The following is an 18,862-nucleotide window of genomic DNA, read 5'->3' on the forward strand; positions in this document are numbered from 1 at the left end:
GCTTATTAATTAGCGCGTAAAATATAGTGGCGGGACAGCTAATTATGTCAAAATGCATCAAAGTTCGGTGGTTAGGGTTTGTGGAAGGCCACTCAAGGAGACATGATTTTATATTAATTTTTCTAAATTTAATTGGAAAATTAAGTGCCGATAAAATTTTGCAAGTGGATAAGTATGGTTAGGTTAGGGGATTTTGATTCAACACTGAGCCGACATTTTTGATAACTTTTTAGGAATATATAATTAGTAATTACTGAATAAATTTTTTTAATTTTATTTATTATCGCCAAATATAACTGTTCAATTTAAATTATTTTTAAATTTAGTAGTTTAGAAAATAATTAATTAATTAATTTTTTTACATATTTAAAGTAAAATAAATGTATTATCATTTATTCATTAAATATTTAGGTTTACTAATTTTTATTATTATTTAAATTAAATTAAATTTTATCTAGATATGAATATAAAATTAATATTAAATAAATTTACATTTATTATAAATTATTGAATAATAAAAGTAAATGATTAAAATTTAAAATAAAAACAGCGTTTTAATGCGATTCAATACAGTGTAATACAAGATGTCAAAAACACCTTAAATGTATAATTTAATGAGCGGTGTTAGACATCCAATGAATTTTTCAAGGTTCAAGTCAACTACAGGCCTCATAATAAATACAAAGGAATTAATTTTAACTCGGCGCCTATGCTTGATGAACTTCTATAGTGCTTAGAGCACTCTCTCAATTGCACCATGTTTAAACAATTAAACTAACTAAAAATGGAAAAACGACAAATAATTTGGCAATTTAATATATATATTTTGCTCTAGTAATAGAGATTAGCGGGCATCACTCTAATCAGCATTAAGCAATCCAAGAAAAAGTTTCATGGATGTAATTATGATGAAATTTAAAAGCTTCTCTTTTAAAATGAAGCACGTGATTCTCATTTCATTTCTTTGGTTGCGTATTTTCTTTCTTTCATCTCTTCAATTTGGTACCTATTAAAAGTCAAAACTCAAAATGTCAATACGAATTCTTGATAGCTGCCCAGTACACACAGCTGGCCACTGCCCACACATTCTATTTGCTGAGTTTCAGCTTTGTATGATTTTTATTAACGCATGTTATTTCATATTAAAAGAAAAAAAAAAAAAAAGGAATCTGAAGATGTCGATGGCTTATTTCCACGAATATATTCGAAACTTTGCATTCACAAATAATAACGAGACGCATAGGCAGCAATGATTCACAAGCTTTTTGTAATATTTGGAAGAAATTAGGGTTTTGGATTGTTGATCGATTCTTCATTCTTCAATTATTACTCATTGCACCACAAAATAACCAGGGCTTGTGGGCAACTAACAGGCACGCACCCAAACGTGGAAAACTTACTATGAGATGGTCTCATAACATCACAATATATTGTTTAAATTTTATTTCTCACTTTTACATATAGTATTGAAGCTGTTTATTGATTGAATGTATGAATAACGTCATACACTCATACCTATACGTACATGTCAATGTCATTTGAGACTTTCATTCCTTAGAAATAAAAAAATTCAATAACTAAAATGAGACAAGTAAGAATTTGGAGATTTGCAAAGATTCGAGTTGACAATTTAAAGCTTTTGCATTAGTGGAAACGAAAAATAATGTAATACGTGATTCAACGTTATCTGCCTAGCTTCTTTTTCACAAAAGATTAAAAAAAAAAAGGGCACTGATGAATGTTCATACTGAAAGTCAGTGGATAGTCATTTCGACATGATCCCTTTAATTGTCGAATTACAACTTTAATTTGTTTTATTGCCATGCTTCAATGTCTATCTCCACATGATTCCTCATAATCTTCACGTGTCATAATTATTAGATTCTGTACAACAAACAAAGATTTACTTATATTTCAACTTTTGATAGTGAGTTATCATGTCATGATCAGCTGCAAGCCTACGACACGAGCCACGAAAAATGAGTTCGATCAAAACAGGTTTCTTAATCAATACAGCTTGCATGCGTTAAAAAGGACCTTCGCTACATCTACATCCGATTCAAATGGATGAAATATACTTCGTTTTAGAGATATTTTTCAATAAGAGCTCCCATGTGTTAGCCTAAAGAACTATACATAATGTAATTTTGATGATAACAAACATATGTATTAAAGTGATTTAATAGATATTGTATTTCACATTTTCACTAGTTTTTTAAGGGTAATATTTATGCAAGTAAATCAAGTGAAATCAAGTTCAAGACACTCAACGGACAACGGCGAAATCAAGAATAAAGTTTAGAGCTCAATGGATAAATTAGTGCGATAAATTCTTGTAAAGCCGGTATAATTTAATTGATGCATGATTTAGCATTTGAGAAGCTCAAGAGATTAATTTAATTAAATACTTTTCATAAACTAAAATGTTTTATTTTTATAAAATAAAGTATTTTGTGGATTTGAGTAATTTGGACTTAAATGCTAAGTTTTGAAATCTTTGATTTTAATAAGTATTATTATTAAATTTCAGAGTTAGATGTTTTTACAAATATTTGAAATGTTTTGGGCCATACTATAATGTATGAATATTTTAGACTAAAGTGAAAGATTTTGATAACTTTGAAAAATATAGATATTATGTTGAAAAAGACCTTTTTGCGAAATAATAATATCTTTGAGGCCATATCATAATTTCAGAAAGATTTGGAAAGACAACTATTCTTAGGAAATTCTGAAATTGGACCTATTTGAAAAATTTTATAACTTTTGGGGCCTTAGTATAATTTTAGTGAACAATATTACTGTAGTAAAATTCAAAAATAACGGTAATATCACTGTTCATGAATGGCTAGCCGGATAAATCAAGCGGCTAACCACTTGGGCACGGGAATTTACCTATAACGGCTAGTTTTCGGGCTTTAATTATAAAAAACTCAACTCCAACTTCATTTTAAGAACCAATGCAAGCAAATATAAGATCATACAACATATATTGAGCTTCCAAAATGCAAATCATCATAGATTGAATCATTGTTGAGCTATTATTTGCATATTCACTCTTAAAGAGAGTTTTTGTTGTAATTTTCATTTCTTATCAAATTGTGAGTGTGTAAGTGTGAGAAATACTTGGGGTGAAAAGATTGGGGAGATAATTTCTTGATTGTAAAGGTTCATTGACACCTTAGAAGTCAATTGTAAGAACTTGAAGCCTTGGGAGGCTTGGATAGTGAAATCCTCGAGCTTGGTTGGCTTGGAGGCGTGGACGTAGGCGGGGATTGCCGAACCACGTAAAAATCCATGTGTTTGTTTTTCTCTTCCCTTACTCTTTTATTTTTATGCTTGTTTGAATTTATTATTTTCTATTCCATTAAGGCGTTAGATTAATTTGTTATGCGAATTGTATTGCATAATTTTTAAAAACCAAATTCACCCCCCTTCTTGGGTTGCGTAACTTGCATTTCACCATGTATATAACTTTTTAAAGATAAAATTTCAGTAAATGTTATGAGATTTTAGAAACCAGCGCAATGGACAACCTACCATTAATTGAGTTCTAATATGTTTCCATGCTAGATCCCCACATAGGTTAAAAATACAAAAATTAAATGAACACATAAGCTTATGAATACTCATTCCTACAAGTTAGTTTTCAAGAGTGAGTTCTATCAATGAATTCATACTATACACAATTAAGGTCGAGCTAGCATAGCATTGTTGAGTATGATCAAATCGGTATGTACAACTTCATGACAATTGCGAGTGTGATATCAAATGCATCATGTTGACTATGAGATTTAATAAAGATACAGAATTTGTAATGTCAACCAATTGGGAGAGGTGACGGATTGTCGTAAACGATGGTTGCAGAGCGTGATGGACTTCTACAATCCTAAACTATAAACATAAAAACTAAATGGGTTATATAAGTTTGATAAATCACATTTAATTTCAAGTTAACGATATCAATTAGGGTAAACTTGAATTTACTCCTACATAGAATGATAATCTTCAATTTATCCTATAAAAATGTGAAAACATCAATTTACCATTAAAAAAAAAAAATCAATTCTTCCCATATAGTCACATTTGCCGTCATCTTCTAAACAAAAATAGTAGATAAATTAAATTTTTTGCATTTTTGGAGGACAAATTAAAAATTGTCACTCTACTAGGGGATGAATTGAAGTTTACCCATAAAAGAATTAGGAATGTAACAAAAAGAAAAAAAAAATTGTGGCTGATTGCTAGTATACCGTTGAAGGCGATGCAGAAAGCATATCAATGATGCAAACTTTAATGTTATTGTAGATTGGATTGCATTTGGAGGTGGTTTTAAGAGAAGTAGACCATATCAAAAAAAAAAAAAATTGTGCTCGTAAAACATTGGAGCCGATACATGGTTGACATATCCTCTCAAATGCATGCTAAAAGTAAAAGAATTTTGGACAAATTTTTAAGTTATTAGTAGTTGTTGAGTAAGAATTAGCTTAAATTTGAAGGTGATAATCAGGAGAAGATTAATACAATGTACAAACGGTGCGGCGGGAAGCTGATGCTTGGTAGTATTTGACCCTAAACACATCTTGAAAGTACGTAGATACAAATGATTCAAACTTATGAGTAATTGGTAGTTGAGTCAGAATTAGCTTGAACTTGAAAGGTCATCCAGAGAAAAGGGTTCTGTCTACAGAAGGGTTGTCGCATCATCATCACCCTCTACAATTTTGCTAATAATGCCCACTTGGAGCTCCAATGTGAACCATGTCCCTTCAGATCTGTCGATTAGTTTCACTCACTCACGAAACTAAATATTCTGCTCCACATTTCTCCACTAGCCATAGTGGCTTTTTGTAAAATCATGTAATATGCTAATATGTTTTCATAGAAAGTTCAACTCATTGCATTAACGTACACATGTGCATACCTGAAAATACTCATCTAAACACAACCAGATCTGCCGATACCAGGGATGTAGCCAAAAAATTGTGTCATCTAGGGCACATTCAACGTATAATATAGACTATGAGTGTAGCCTAACCGACCATGAAAGTGTTTTGCACAGTTGGGGTAACAATAGAGAGTAAGGACTAGTGTTTAGTGATGAGGTTACTCATTTTTATCCAAAATTTTTATCTTTTTTTCAAAAAAGATAGAATACAATTTAAAAATATTCAAATCACAATATATGACACTATAATTATATTATATTATTATTTCTTGATAGATTTTTATTGATTACGGTTGTCCTTATAAGGTTTTGTGTTTTGGAAATGATACATGATGATTTCATTGGTAATAAAATAATATACAATATTTTAATGTATACAACTAAGAAGAAGAAGAAGAAGAAGATGATGATGATGATGATGATGATGAGGGAAAAAGGTCAAAAAACCTTATTTTTTTATAGTTTCATATATTTTAACTATTAGTGTGGCTAATTCATGTATATTGAATCAAAATAACTAATAAATTTTAAAAAATTATTTTTTCAATAATGCTATGTTTACTCAGTTTGGATATTTAATTGGGATACTCACAGATGCGTTACCAATCATATAATGTTATGTGTATAATATTAATTGTTTTATTATTAATTATTGATATTATTTTTACAATCCACTAAATGAAATGACGTATGATTAAGTGTCCCAATTGAGTATCCAAAATGAATACGCATAGTATTACTCTTTATTTTTATTTTTTTTGGAAGACTGTTAAATTTAAAACTCTTTAAAACTCTTAAGACAATTTTAGTATTCTTAACACTAAGCTGGAGCACTATCACAAATTCAAAGCAACTATGGACTGATTTGAAATTGCTCTTCGAATTTTTTCGAAGTTAACTGTGGCCTGTGCATCAGCTGGTATCGTACTGGCAGAGCTGGTCGATACGAATAATCACCCCTAGTCATATTGGCTATCACAAAGCTACTACTTAATCGGTCGATAGAACTTTTGATTAGCACTAATCACATAATATAATTATTAATGATCATATAGGTCAATAAGAATGTATGAGTCACATTATTGTAATTAGTCGCCTCATTTTCATGAGCACAAGATTAAAGATAATGCTTGAGGCAATACTGAATATAATAAATCTTTCAATTGTGTATGATGGATCGATAGGATAGATGGGAAAATAAGATGAATCAAAATGATAGCAGTAAACAGGGAACTTCATCATGGAATCCATCGTGACCATTTTACACTAACCATATGGAAAGCACTATGTATATAAAAGTCATAAAAATTTAGAAACACATAAAAGTATGTCTAATCAGGGAAAGTGGAAAAGAAAGTTCAAGCTTAAAAGTTAATATCAATGAAAAGGGACATAGATGAATGAGTCCTTAGTTGAGGCAAGTAAACGTCGTGCAACCAAACAAACAAGCAACGATTTAACGCATAGCCTTCAGTACTTTCTGAGTCTTTAGACCAATAATGCTAGCTATATTATAGATAAGAGTTTTAAGTGGCTTAGATCAGAAGAGTGCAACAAACAGCGCACCACACCACTAATGAGGAGAAATCAAATATATGTGGAACTGAGAATGTTGATGAAAAAGTGACCCTGTTGACAAATAGAAGAGAAAGGGCTCATAGTGCTTCTCCGTATGATTGCTTTTGACTCGACAGGTATCAAAGAAGTGAAAGCAACTAGCTACTGTAGAAGATCTCCATGCACCTAAATTAAAGATAAAACATATCTTCTGGTGGAGGAAAACCTAATATGCTGATAAGAATTCTCCTATTCCAGCACCTGTTTGTGTGTGTAGAAGTGGGTGTGCACATTTGCTCCTATGAGATAGTGAAGAGTAAAAGCAGGTACCATCGGTCAATTCAAAACAAATGATTGAGACCATTTCCACCAGAGATAATGTAAATGCAAATATCTGATATTTACTTTTTCAGAATGATAATTCAGTTGGTAAGATGTCAGCAATTAACAAGTAATCTCATTATAATGCAAATATCTGATATTTACTTTTTGAGAATGATAATTCAGTAGGTAAGTTGTCAGCAATTAACAAGTAATCTCATTATCTGAGACTCGTAAGACTTTTCTGAAATTTCTGAGTTTTCGTTTTCATTTTCTTGTTGAAGGCTGAAGCTTAGAGTTTTGAAGTCAATATTCAGTTACACAACCTTAGTACAATCAATCAGAATCCAGTGTTGAAAAATACAAAGTACTATCTATAGGTCAAAGCCTCGCCCCACAGATAAATAAATAAGTAATTGAATAGAATTTATACTCATAGTTGCTCATATTGACAATATATATATTTTTTTGGCTCAAATATTACAGCATTCATCCATCCATTTGGGATACAATGCAACATGCAAGTCATCCATTAAATTGAAAAGGCCACACAAAAACAATTACATGCCCTGTTGTTGCAGACTTGAAAAACCATACAATTTATAAATCATGGAAGCCCAAGTACTATATATCTCAACAGATGATTAGGCACCACATAGGAGCTTCTAATGATGCCAAGAATCCTTACAGTCCTGCAACTAAAAGCATCATATGAATTCAATTGCAGTTTTTTGTGTAATCTAACACATTCGGGAATGTCATGAAATTTAAATGCAGTTACCAGGAATAAATTGAGCTGCAGTTCATAGAATTCACAGAAGACCTTTGAGATAATTTCTCTGTGATATTAACATAAACAGACCATATATAAAGCCTCCACCTGAGCTTTGGGGGATTTGATTTCTGATGTTCTAATGGTCTACAGCATTTACAACCTCTAGCAGAGTTGCCAAGCTTACCAATTTACAAGTAAATGCAATAACCCAAATGCCATACATTTCTCTCCCTGTGTGCTTACTATCGGAACTTGGTGAAGAAACAGAACTTCAGTTAGCAAAAAGATCAAGAGAAGCCAAACAATTTGATTTATGAACCCTTATTACACTTCCATGCTATTGAAGAGCCAACAAACTCAGAAGTCATCTCTCATGTTTCCATGTCATAACCTTATTTAAATACCCTCGTGTGCCATTTATGTCTCCGTTTCCGAACAGAAAAGTAGCAGAACATAATTGTATGCCCCTAGGGGCTTGACCAAGTGGTTTTCAAGCAACTACCTTTCGCTAGCCACCTGAGATCGAATCTTGGGGAAGTAAGGGGCTAAACTATTGATTTGGGTTTTGCCCACCCTCCTACAGTCCTACATCTTCCAAACAAAAAATTAAAAACAAAATACAGAAAAAAAAGGAACATAATCGCAAAGAAATATTCTCTTGAAAAAGAAACTAGTTGGTGGACAGGGAGAGATATAAGACAAGAGTTGGAAGGTGTCCTGATGGGCTGATATTAAGCGTCTCTTATACAAGCTAAAAGTTCATTTGAACAGTCCCAAAAGCGTGGCATGAAAAGCAAGCTAAAATTATGCAATTTCACTTCATACATTAAACATATCATTTTAGAACCTTAGTCTGATTCAGACTTAACACTAAACCTCTGGTAATGGCAATTCAACAGGAAAATCTTGCAGAGTATTATTCTTCTTTTACACAGGCACGTAAGCTTGGAATTTCATGGTTCAAAGACAGTTCCAATAAGAAACCAACTGAGCAGTTTCTATCATTAACACACAAGTAAACATGGGTGTAGATGTAAGGAAACTAAGGAGGTCTGAACTGAAATCCACCAAAAATTATTAAACATGGGTGTCTGTGAATCTTACATTCAGGGTCCGCTCCTTTTAGTTGATCACTCAATTAAAAGATGAATGCAACCTTACTCAGATTATCTTGTAATTTATGCTCCCACCAAACATCAGCAACTAGCAGTTACATCAAACTTCTGAAAAGCATACACGACCATCTCAGCGAGTTTCAGGTTGAAGCTTATTAACTAAAATTAACTCAGTATACAAAACGAAAGCCTAATAAAGTGGGGGAAAAAAAAAGCACCTTCAATCTATTAGCTTTATTTCTTGATGTGTAATACTACTACACAGTAGTCAGAAAGTACCATGTAGAATGAAATCTACCAAATGAATAGAGGCTATTAATACAGTAATTTAAGTCCATAAGGAAGACTGTTAATTACAGAAATTACAACGCGTGCGAATAAAAACCCCCATTATACAAATTCACACACACATACATCTTTACTCATCTTATCATACCATATGCAACAAATGCATTATCAATTAAACTAACTTTTAACCTAAAAAGGAAAAAAGAATTACCTAAATAATGTTTCATTCATTCTAATCTTTGTTTTGCTTCCTATTCCCCCTCTTCCTCCATCTTTTCGGCGGCTTTCCGTTGAACCCATTTGTGCTCGAAACCTCCTGCAAATTCCCATTTCCATTTTCGTTATCTTCTTTACTCTGTAAGTCATTGCGCTTCGACGCAATAAGCCCATAGGGTTTCACGCTGTGAACGACTCCTTTGGGGAAAAACCTAGCGGAAGGCAACCCGTCGGGGGTCTCAAACATTTGCGGGCCGTCGCTCTCGGTCCAGAGGTCAAACCCGCCGGGTCTTTGAAACCGGTCCGCCAAGACTTTGACTTGCTCGTCGGCGCTGACAGAGAAGAGGTTGGGGGCTTTTTCGACGGCCTCCCAGGGGCGCTCGAGCTCGGAAACTGCGGCTTTGAGTTCGGCTCTCTTTCGCATCTCGTAGATATGTCTCTCGCGGCAGAGGCGGGCTTTGAGGAGCTGCTTGCCTTTCTTGGCTTGCATACGCTTCCACTGCCACTTTGAGACCCCGCCTGGATACGTGCGGGGCCCACCTCCCATTCGGATTACTGTTGATTTTGGGTGGTCGTGATTGTTGTTGAAAGAAACGTAGGTGGGTCTGTTGGCGAGGAAGAGTTGGGTCGGTGATGATAGTGATTGTGAGAAAGATAGCACAGAAGCTGAAGAAGCTGTTATTGAGAGAGCCATTTGCAGAATTGAGGGCATTCAATTTTGCTGGGAATCAGACAAACTGAAGGAGCAGAAACAGGTCTTCTATCATTGACACATTAATCAACTGATAGATAAAAATAAATTACCCCAATTAAACAACAGGCACCAGTGGTCTAGTGGTAGAATAGTACCCTGCCACGGTACAGACCCGGGTTCGATTCCCGGCTGGTGCAAGCATTTTGTTTTTCAAATATACGTTTTGTTGAGGTCTGCGCGTGCAATCGCCAACATTTTGTAAGCCGGCACAAAGACAGGATCTGTATTAAGTTACTAACTGATGCCCCTCATTGTGCTATCAAAAGAATTAATCATCCACGCGTTGTGTTTCGAGTTTCAGTGGCATTCAACCGCAATCGTAGATTAGCATCATTGACTGACTCTCAACAAAATGGTATAATAATATCCATAGGCTACCCAGAGCTTTATCATAATAGATCGACTCACTTGCAGACATATGTACATATATATTCGAGAATCAAAATATGCAGCCTCCATATCATGGCACCAGCCTTTTTTTTTTTCCCCCAATAACATTACTAGTTCTATATATGCATGCATTATCAGTCTGCGGCGATACAAGAACAAATCGGGGCATAAATGCTGTCTGGCGAGAGTTTGCAAACAAGAAAACACTTCTTAGATTCTTCAATTTAACCCATGTTCTTTATGTTATCATAATTTCTAAACTATAGGAATAGAGTGGTCTAATTAATTGAAAGGGATGAACTGAGACAAGAGAAGGATAGCAAAATTTTGGTCTAAATTTTCCCCAGGAAGCACGTTTACTTCTTTTTTCATTGATTCTGATATGATAAGGCGAGAAAGTTAAACAATGCTCTTTTGTACCCTGCATATCAACAGGGCCACGCTCAAATTAATTAAATTAAGCTGCAGTATATGCCAGGCATGCACCTAAAAACAAGAACAAAACAAGTTTGGTAAAGAATTAGTGTATGGCGATAGCTTTTAACGAGTAGTCACCCTTAATTTAAATATTTACTTGATTGCTTTAGGTGATTTGCTGCAGAAGCTTTTAAGTTACAACTGTTATAAAAAATATATAATTATTAAATAAAAATTAATAATACTTATTAAATATGATATTTTAAATAATAATATTGGTAAAAATAATAAAAATGATTAATTAGACATTTTAGTATTGTAACTTAAAAATTACAACGACCAAACCTTAATTACAAACAAAATCTTAGTCATATAGTATCAAAGAGAAAGATTCTACGATGTGACTATGAATGAACGGAAAATATGTTAAGTTTGTTCTTCAGGCCATGGAAATGAACTTATACTTTGTCCCACGATTAGCTGCAATCCTTAAGAATTTGAAGAAACAATCGTTCGCTTGACAATTAATTAGACATTATGATTAATTTTGGCATTTCTTGGAACCTGAGACACCTTGCTGGCAGATTAAGCAACTTGTTGGAATCTTCTATTATTACTTGAGAAATTATGGGATCTGGAGCCCGTATTTTAATTCACTTTTCTTCAATGATCCGCACTTATAATAATTCAAATTAAATGCAATTGCAGCTTACAAATAAACATATTAGAGATCTTGTACCCTTAATTAAGATCTTAGTTGTATTTCTACTATTCTAATACCTCCTTCACTTTCCCCCATTCAACAGACAGCCCCATAAACACCAACTTAATAAAATCAATTAAATTCATCCAGGAATCCTACCCACCTGGAAATTTCCTTCAAACCACACGATTGGAGGATCTCATTTTAATGCCCTTCCAAAGAAAAAGAGGCACTTATATAAAGGACCCACAAGCCATAGTCTCCATAATCGGCTCTCCACAGCTTCTCAAAATAACTCAAAGCATCCGTAAACCACCAGCATTATTCAAAATGGCTCAATCTTTTCTTCTTTGCTTGATCTTGGCGGAAGTTTTTCTGGCTCTGGCCATTGCTAGTGAAAACACAAATACTCGACACATTCTTCACTCAAACCCACCAGCATTGAGTCCGTCAGTCAGCCCGGATTCATACAAAGCTGAAGCGGCTTCAATAAGGAAACTCGGAAAGCACCAACCCGCTGCAGCTTTCAACCCATCCGAGTCACCTCAACTTTCAAACGAAACTAATCATTCTTCTGAGCAAACAACTTCAAACGAACAAGAGATTCATCTGAAGAAGAATCACCATTCAATTGACAGGTCAGTTGCTGGAGGTGGTGTCATTCTTGGAGGACTGGCTACAACATTTTTGGTAGCAGTATTTTGTTACATAAGAGCCACGGGGAGACGCAAAGCCGATAGCCAGATCACAGTTTAATAGTGCTACTGTTGTATATCCATGTAATCTGATTAATTCTGTAAAGTAAATATGATAAATTAAATGAGATATGTAATATTGAATCTGGAGTTTTATTAATTAGATGAATTTCATTAACGTATAAATTTATTTAACGTTCTTCGCAAAGGCAACACTGAGTCTGAGATATATTAAATTTCCTAATGATTTTGTTGAGCTTTTGAAAATCATATAAACCTCTCTAATATCCCCCATCAACTTGCCGGGCATAGGCTCAATAAATGGGGCTCCAATTCTACAGTCTAATCTAATGGATTTACAACTGATGGGCCTGACCCGACCCTGGACTCGTCTATCTACTAGTGTGCTACGTATAAATCAAACAAAAATTTCTTGCTAAACGAGCCAGCAGCTTGACTTGCCACGTGGACTAGAGTCAACATATAAATCACCTTTTGAACCTTTTCACCTTCTCGCGGTTTCCTTTCGCAAAACCAAAAGCGAAAACCTCTCTCGTAAGTTCTTCTAAAACCAAAGATAAAAAACAGCAACAATGTCGAACGACAAATCGGTGATGGCCGTGATAAGAGCGGCGAGGCCAACCTTCAGAAACGACTTCGATAAACTTGCATTCGCCGTTCACGCTACTTTCCTCGCGTCCGGACACGTGTTAACCGCCACCGGCCCTTCCGCCGACACGGACTTCACCTCTCCATCCACCGGTAATCAATGACTTGATCAAACAAAATATTTTATTTTTCACTCGTTTCGTTTTTTGCGTCTTTCATTTTTAGTCTTGGCTAAACGGCTGCGTTTTGGTTTGTAGACGAAGTAGGAATCGATCACTGGAACGAATTAGATGATAATTACGCCTTCGTGTATGTAAAACCGGAGAAAGGCTCAAAGAAAGTGTTAGTCAAGTGTCTCGTGATGAACAATAAGTTGCTTGTTGATGCATTGGCTGACGGAGCTTCTGAGCCTGTGCATCTCGAAATCAAGTACGCTTTTGGTTCCTTTTTTATTTGCGATTACATTATTATTATTCATTTTTTAAAAATTTTGTAATTTGTTTTATTGTTAATGTTTTGGTGTTTTGTTGCTAGTGTTGCGGACTTTGTTGCCAAAAACGGAAGCAATTACTCTGATCAGTTCCAGAATTTGGAGAAGCTTGTGACAGATGTTGATAAAGAGATTATCTTGCAATTATATGGTTCCTCAAAACCAGCAAGGTGATTTCCCTACCGTCTGGTATAATGAGTCGGTTAGATATATGCTAATTGTAACTCACTCTGTATCTGTACCTGTTTGTTGTGTCTTTGTTGTTACTTATATTTGAGAACAAATTACTGAAGGCAATTAAGGCATATAGTAAAGAATGATAATATTAAGTTTTTTTATGTGATTGATGAATTTTCTTCTAGTTCTTTGATCTATTGCAGAGAAAATAGTATGCTTAGCTGGCTTGGAATATGTAGACGGTGACCAAATTTATATATTTTTTTCATGCTCAAACTAAGTTCTAGATTACTAGATGTCAGTGGTACTATTTTATATGTTTTATGGGTACCATTTAACTTATTGTTGGTCAGGTGTTATTATTCATAGAGATGTAGGACAGATTTTTCTGTCCACTGTATGTTTGTGCATTCCCTCTTGATTTTGTTTGATTGTGTCAATATGATTGGAATAGATGAAACAACTGTTGGAATGTACTTTTGAATGGTTTGGAAAAGAAATAACTGTTGCTTCTTTCTCCGCCATCAGTTTAGCATTTGAATGTGGTATTATTGACAAGGTTCAACATACATGTAATTTTGCAATGTGGAGAATTGCGCTGAATATGGAGTAATATTGGTTTTGCCAAAATTTGGAGCTGTCATGCGGTTTTGTTTAACTTTGAAATTGCCCAGAGATGCATGACAAGGATGCCATCTTATGAATTATCTTTTCACAGAATTTTGTCTTGTGAATTGCAGCTCGGAAAGAGGTGAAGGATCAAGGCTAAACAATCCTGATTTTGGATATTTTGTTCATCAAGGGCCTCAACCTTTGCCTACTGGGTAAACCTTCGCTTTCTTGTTGCTTCTTTTTTCCTTTCTTTATTATTGGGGGGTGGGGGGCCAATGGATTATATGTTACTGTATAGCTCATGGTTTTACTTTTGCACACTGACCCATTCTTTTTCCTGTACATTTAGTTAACTTAAATTTTCATTTCTCTAGTTCTAGACTTGTGGAGTATGGAGTTCATTGCAATTGTTCTAGATTAATTTTATAATTCATTCAAGAATTTCTTCTGTTATTATGAACTCTGTTGTTCATGTGAGGGAAACAATTTATGGTAATTGTTGATGGACTGGTATGGTATAAGTCTCTCAGTTTTGTTTATAAGATATTTTGCAAGGCATGTAAATTCTTCTGATATAGTGAGGGAAAATAATAGCATTGGATATCTGGTACTCAACAAGAACTCTGATTAGCTTCCATCTTATGTAACCGAATCAATGGTACAATTTGGTTCAACAATGCCTCACTCTCTATAGTACCTAATTATCTTTTTTATCTTGAAATTGGGTAGTGATAGTCTCGTTAACTGTAGTTGAGACCATTCTTGAGGCTTTCGCTGCTTGACAGTAAATTTTCTATGTCATTTGATACTAGGGGCCGAAATAATGGTCCCTAGCACATTACCCAATGTTCACCATAGTTGAGACCGATCTTTATAAATTGAATCATGTGCAGTTTAGCTTATGAAGAAGAAGATCAAGTTCCTTGCTTGTTACGGACTTAGGTTTTTATGTAAAGAATGAACTTGTCATATGGCATATAATCATTGTAGTTAAATTTCATTGAAAGCCTGGACAGATAATGATGCTAATGCTATTCACATGCCTGTGATTAAATTACAGCAGTTTAAATGCTCATATTGCCAAACTTACCTGATTTCCAGATTCTATAGATTTGAACGGAATAATTGGGATTGGTATTTTTATGTAATATCCTTCTTCTTTTTTTCTTGGCAATTTCATCCTTCGACTTCACTGTTGCACAGGCTTCCCCAAAGACTAACTTTTGTGTAATATATTGCTTTGTAGAACTCCAGTTCCTCCCATCAATCCAGACCTTGGTGGTGATGTCTATCCCGGGCCCGGTGCTGGAATGTATCCTAGAAGGTATGTCAGTATCCCAAAAAATTAGATGTTTGTCGTTGCTGTTTCTTTTTAATTGTGACATGTTTATATCTATTTTAAATGTATTCAGTATTGCAAATCATTGATTGTTTGTCATTACTATTTCATTCTAATTGTAACATGTATATATCTACTTTTACTGTCTTTCAGGGGCAGATTTGGTGGTGATGGGGGCATGCTAATAGGTTCGTAAGACAAGGCATGTTCTTACTAGATTGTTTAAATAAGCTTATCATCTCTCTGGAATTACTGGCTTTTATCATTTGGATACAGGACCTAATCATCCTGGCTTTTTTGGTGGAGAACCCGATTTACCGAGAGGGAACCCATGGTACTTAAGAAAATGTCTCTTCTCGTATGAAATGTGCATCTTCTCAGGATATAATTTTTAATGGATTTGTGGTGCAGGCCTATTCCTCCAGGTGCCCGTTTTGATCCCTATGGCCCGCCAGATGTTCCTGGTTTGGAACCTAATGGATTTATCAGGTATTTGTGAATTAAGATTCCCATGTTATGCTAACTTGTTAGCTTATAAAAGCAAATAGAGGAAAGAGTTAAAATTTAGTGTTCCTTATATTTTAGCATACTTTTGCAGTTATATTGACTCTTTAGAAATTAGAAACCTAACTACTTAAGGCACTGCTACAGTGTTTCAATTGGGGCTAATTGATTTGTGGTCTAGGGTGATATACTGATAATAGTGAGTGCAATCTAGTGATTCTACCAGATATAGTGGTGTCATCTGGTATTTGGTTTACTGCCAATCATTAAGGGATTTTCAATAAGTTAGGCATCATCATTAGAACACAAACAGGGATCAGGATAACCTAGAGTTTGAAATTTGACATTCTTTGCTTTCTTTTACTTCAGAAACCCAGCACGAAGGCCTGATGGGACTCATCCAGACCTGCCGCCTCGTCCAGACGGTTCCGATTTTATTTAGGAGAGAAGACTTAGAACATTTTAGTATTTTGAGTGCTGTGAATGATACTAACAGCCCAGTACAAAGATTTACGACCTAATTACATCAAAACTCTAGTAGTATATGCTGAACAAAATCAAATGTGATGCGGGCATTAATTTAGAGCAGGGCGTTAATCTAGAGTAGTGATGCCCTTGTACAGTTTGGATATAAACTTTGTATTTTATTTGATGTGACAAATATTTTGGTCTTTTATATAAATCACTGTGTGGCAATGATCAAGAGTTTGACTCTTGACAAGTTATGATGAAATACGTGGATATATACTTTATATTTCAACTTTGCATACATAGCATTGATTATTGATTCAAGTATGGTTGGTTAGGCTTACAGAATAGAGTATAGAGATGCAAAATTTATATGTTAAACATGAAAATAATCAATGATTGTCTGTTTCAGGTCATTGTTGATTTTTTACAACCATTAAATGGATAATTATACTGTACTAATGAATTGGCAAAAAGCGTATTGCCATAGGCATATTTTGTATCTAAATTTTGTAATTGTAACATAATTCTTAATTTCATGACAACAGAACGAAAAAAGTGTTTTCTTGTGACCAGCCCATTGGAAAACTTTCAAGTGAAACCTTGTCCTATTTTGTTTGTAATGTCAGTGAATATGAGGCAACTTGAACAAGAGGTGCAATGTCCTAGACCTAGTAAACTGCAAATAACCATCGTCAGTGTAATTTTAGAAGTGGAGAAGTTGCAGCTTTTGTCAATACTCTCATTTTTGCTTTGTTCGTAATTATCGCTTGATTCAATCAAATATTTATGGTCGACAAGTATTGACGACGTTCGCAAGTGGTAATTTATCTTTATGAATCACAACAGATGTGATAAAAAAAAAAAAAAAAATTGTAACACCTCAATTCCACATACATCGTAATCCTTCTAGAATGTAGATTCAACAATCCAACCACACATAAACAGTAAGAGAAAGGTTTAAGTTGTCATTGCATAATGAGGGATTCTAGAGACGACTCACAAAACGTACAAAGATCAAAATTTCCAGCCAATTTCATCTTAGTGTCAGCTGATAACGACAGGATTAAGTGTGAAACTCCCTTAAATTCAACGACATGAGATGAAATCACACATAAAACCAAAGCGACCCATGCATGCACTTTACTTATTTTCCTTCATTTTACATTAAACAGACAAAATGAGTAGGGTCCAAGTGAAGCTTCATGGTATCACCTACCCTCATCAGAAACGTAAAGCAATTGGAGACTTGGGGCAAGTCCATTTCATGATAATTTTCTAGAACCTCTCACTCTCACCAATCTGATTCAAACAGAAAAAATCCACGCTTCTTATAATAATATTTAACTATTTTGTAATTTCGATTGAACTGACGCTTCTGTTGCTCTCTTGACTCTTGTTTTCTTATAATTAGCATCTAGTTTCTGGTACGCCTCAAAGATAAAAAAAACCCCGACTGTCATATTAATCAAAACCCTACATTTGTCTTTTCAAAAATATTGAGATATGGGCACGGCCAAGCCTTCAGTACTGCCTCTGATTCTGCTGATAACGTTTATTTTCATGTCACGTACACAAAATAGCGTTGCAGAAGCAAGGCCACTTTCAATCATCCCACCTCAACAGAGTAAGAAGAATTCAATGAAGCTTCTTTCATTCATCGTTTCTCTCCTTCATTTATGATAACTGATGAATTGTTCTTGATTATTCAAGCTTCTTATTATGTATTGTCAATTACTGTTTGCAGGATACGCTAAGATTTTTGCAACTCTTGGGATAGTTTGCAAGTGTTGTGATGGTAGTGGAAATGAATGCACAAGCACGTGGACGGAGCCTTGCTCTAAGCTTCAGTGCTTGCCTTGGAAGCTGTAGTAGTTAGATGCTAGTTTTGTACATTCTCATATCATACACAAATGAAGTGGGTTCTGTTTCGCCCTACTAATTGATGACATTAACTCGTTGATTATATAGCAGCAAAAGTTTTACTTGCCCTTCTCCTTTCTGCTTTTCTCTTGTTTGTCCCTCATAGTCTGGTTGGCCGTCACGCGTTTTATGTCAGATGTTGTTTAAATTTGAGTAATAATAGAGAGCTAAAGAGTTGATATTTAGTGAGTAAAACTTCTCTACCATCCAAACTTTGAAAAATAAATCCGCAATATGCGAATACAAATCTTTAATCTGGGGTCAATTTGTCTCAAATAACAACAAATGGGGTTCAAAGAAAAAAAAAATGTTAATTTTAAGAAGCCCTAATTTGGTTTTTTTTTTTAAAAAAAAGCCAACTTCTGACTTCTAATAACTCCAATTATTTTTTTTTCTTTTTCTGCGATGAAATAATTGTTGCTTTGTCTATCGAAATAAATGGCTTTGAATTTATTATTTGGACAATTGATCAAGACTTTTGTTCATTTGATTACAAAGCTGGAGCCTCTCATAAGCAACGGCTTGCATTAAATTTATTTTTGGACTGTGCGGTAGACGGCT

At 34.5% G+C, this 18,862-nt stretch overlaps 3 protein-coding genes and 1 non-coding gene across 11 annotated transcripts; 3 read left to right on the forward strand and 1 right to left on the reverse strand.

Annotated features, from left to right (window-relative positions):
• Positions 1-7,278: 7,278 nt before the first annotated feature.
• LOC102619315 (uncharacterized) lies at positions 7,279-9,966 on the reverse strand. 8 transcript variants are annotated; one of them, XR_008055842.1, is made up of 4 exons: positions 9,216-9,966; positions 8,935-9,010; positions 8,706-8,824; positions 7,599-8,186 (listed from the first exon to the last, which is right to left on the reverse strand). XR_008055842.1 is itself a non-coding variant. In XM_052443822.1 (2 exons), exon 1 carries the CDS (start codon positions 9,930-9,932, stop codon positions 9,237-9,239), a length of 696 nt encoding a protein of 231 aa, XP_052299782.1. In that variant the 5' UTR covers positions 9,933-9,966; the 3' UTR covers positions 7,279-7,524; positions 9,216-9,236. The 8 variants fall into 8 exon arrangements, 4 of the variants coding, with proteins under 4 accessions (XP_052299782.1, XP_006480902.1, XP_006480903.1 ...); XR_008055843.1 differs by having other exon boundaries at positions 7,599-8,192; XR_003066077.2 differs by lacking the exon at positions 8,935-9,010.
• Positions 9,967-10,040: 74 nt separating this feature from the next.
• TRNAG-GCC (transfer RNA glycine (anticodon GCC)) lies at positions 10,041-10,111 on the forward strand. The gene has a single exon. It is a non-coding gene; the product is annotated as a tRNA-Gly (tRNA).
• Positions 10,112-11,588: 1,477 nt separating this feature from the next.
• LOC112498681 (uncharacterized) lies at positions 11,589-12,358 on the forward strand. The gene has a single exon (XM_025100298.2). It carries the CDS (start codon positions 11,692-11,694, stop codon positions 12,238-12,240), a length of 549 nt encoding a protein of 182 aa, XP_024956066.2. The 5' UTR covers positions 11,589-11,691; the 3' UTR covers positions 12,241-12,358.
• Positions 12,359-12,676: 318 nt separating this feature from the next.
• On the forward strand, positions 12,677-18,373 carry LOC102620170 (probable proteasome inhibitor). Its single transcript, XM_006480841.4, has 10 exons — positions 12,677-12,941; positions 13,046-13,217; positions 13,323-13,448; positions 14,196-14,279; positions 15,314-15,391; positions 15,560-15,594; positions 15,683-15,740; positions 15,818-15,895; positions 16,280-18,005; positions 18,126-18,373. The coding sequence occupies exons 1-9, from the start codon at positions 12,773-12,775 to the stop codon at positions 16,350-16,352; spliced, it is 873 nt and encodes a 290-aa protein (XP_006480904.1). The 5' UTR covers positions 12,677-12,772; the 3' UTR covers positions 16,353-18,005; positions 18,126-18,373.
• Positions 18,374-18,862: the final 489 nt, after the last annotated feature.

This window comes from Citrus sinensis, chromosome 6 (genome assembly GCF_022201045.2).
Source record: "Citrus sinensis cultivar Valencia sweet orange chromosome 6, DVS_A1.0, whole genome shotgun sequence".
In the NCBI taxonomy this organism is placed as follows: Eukaryota; Viridiplantae; Streptophyta; class Magnoliopsida; order Sapindales; family Rutaceae; genus Citrus; species Citrus sinensis.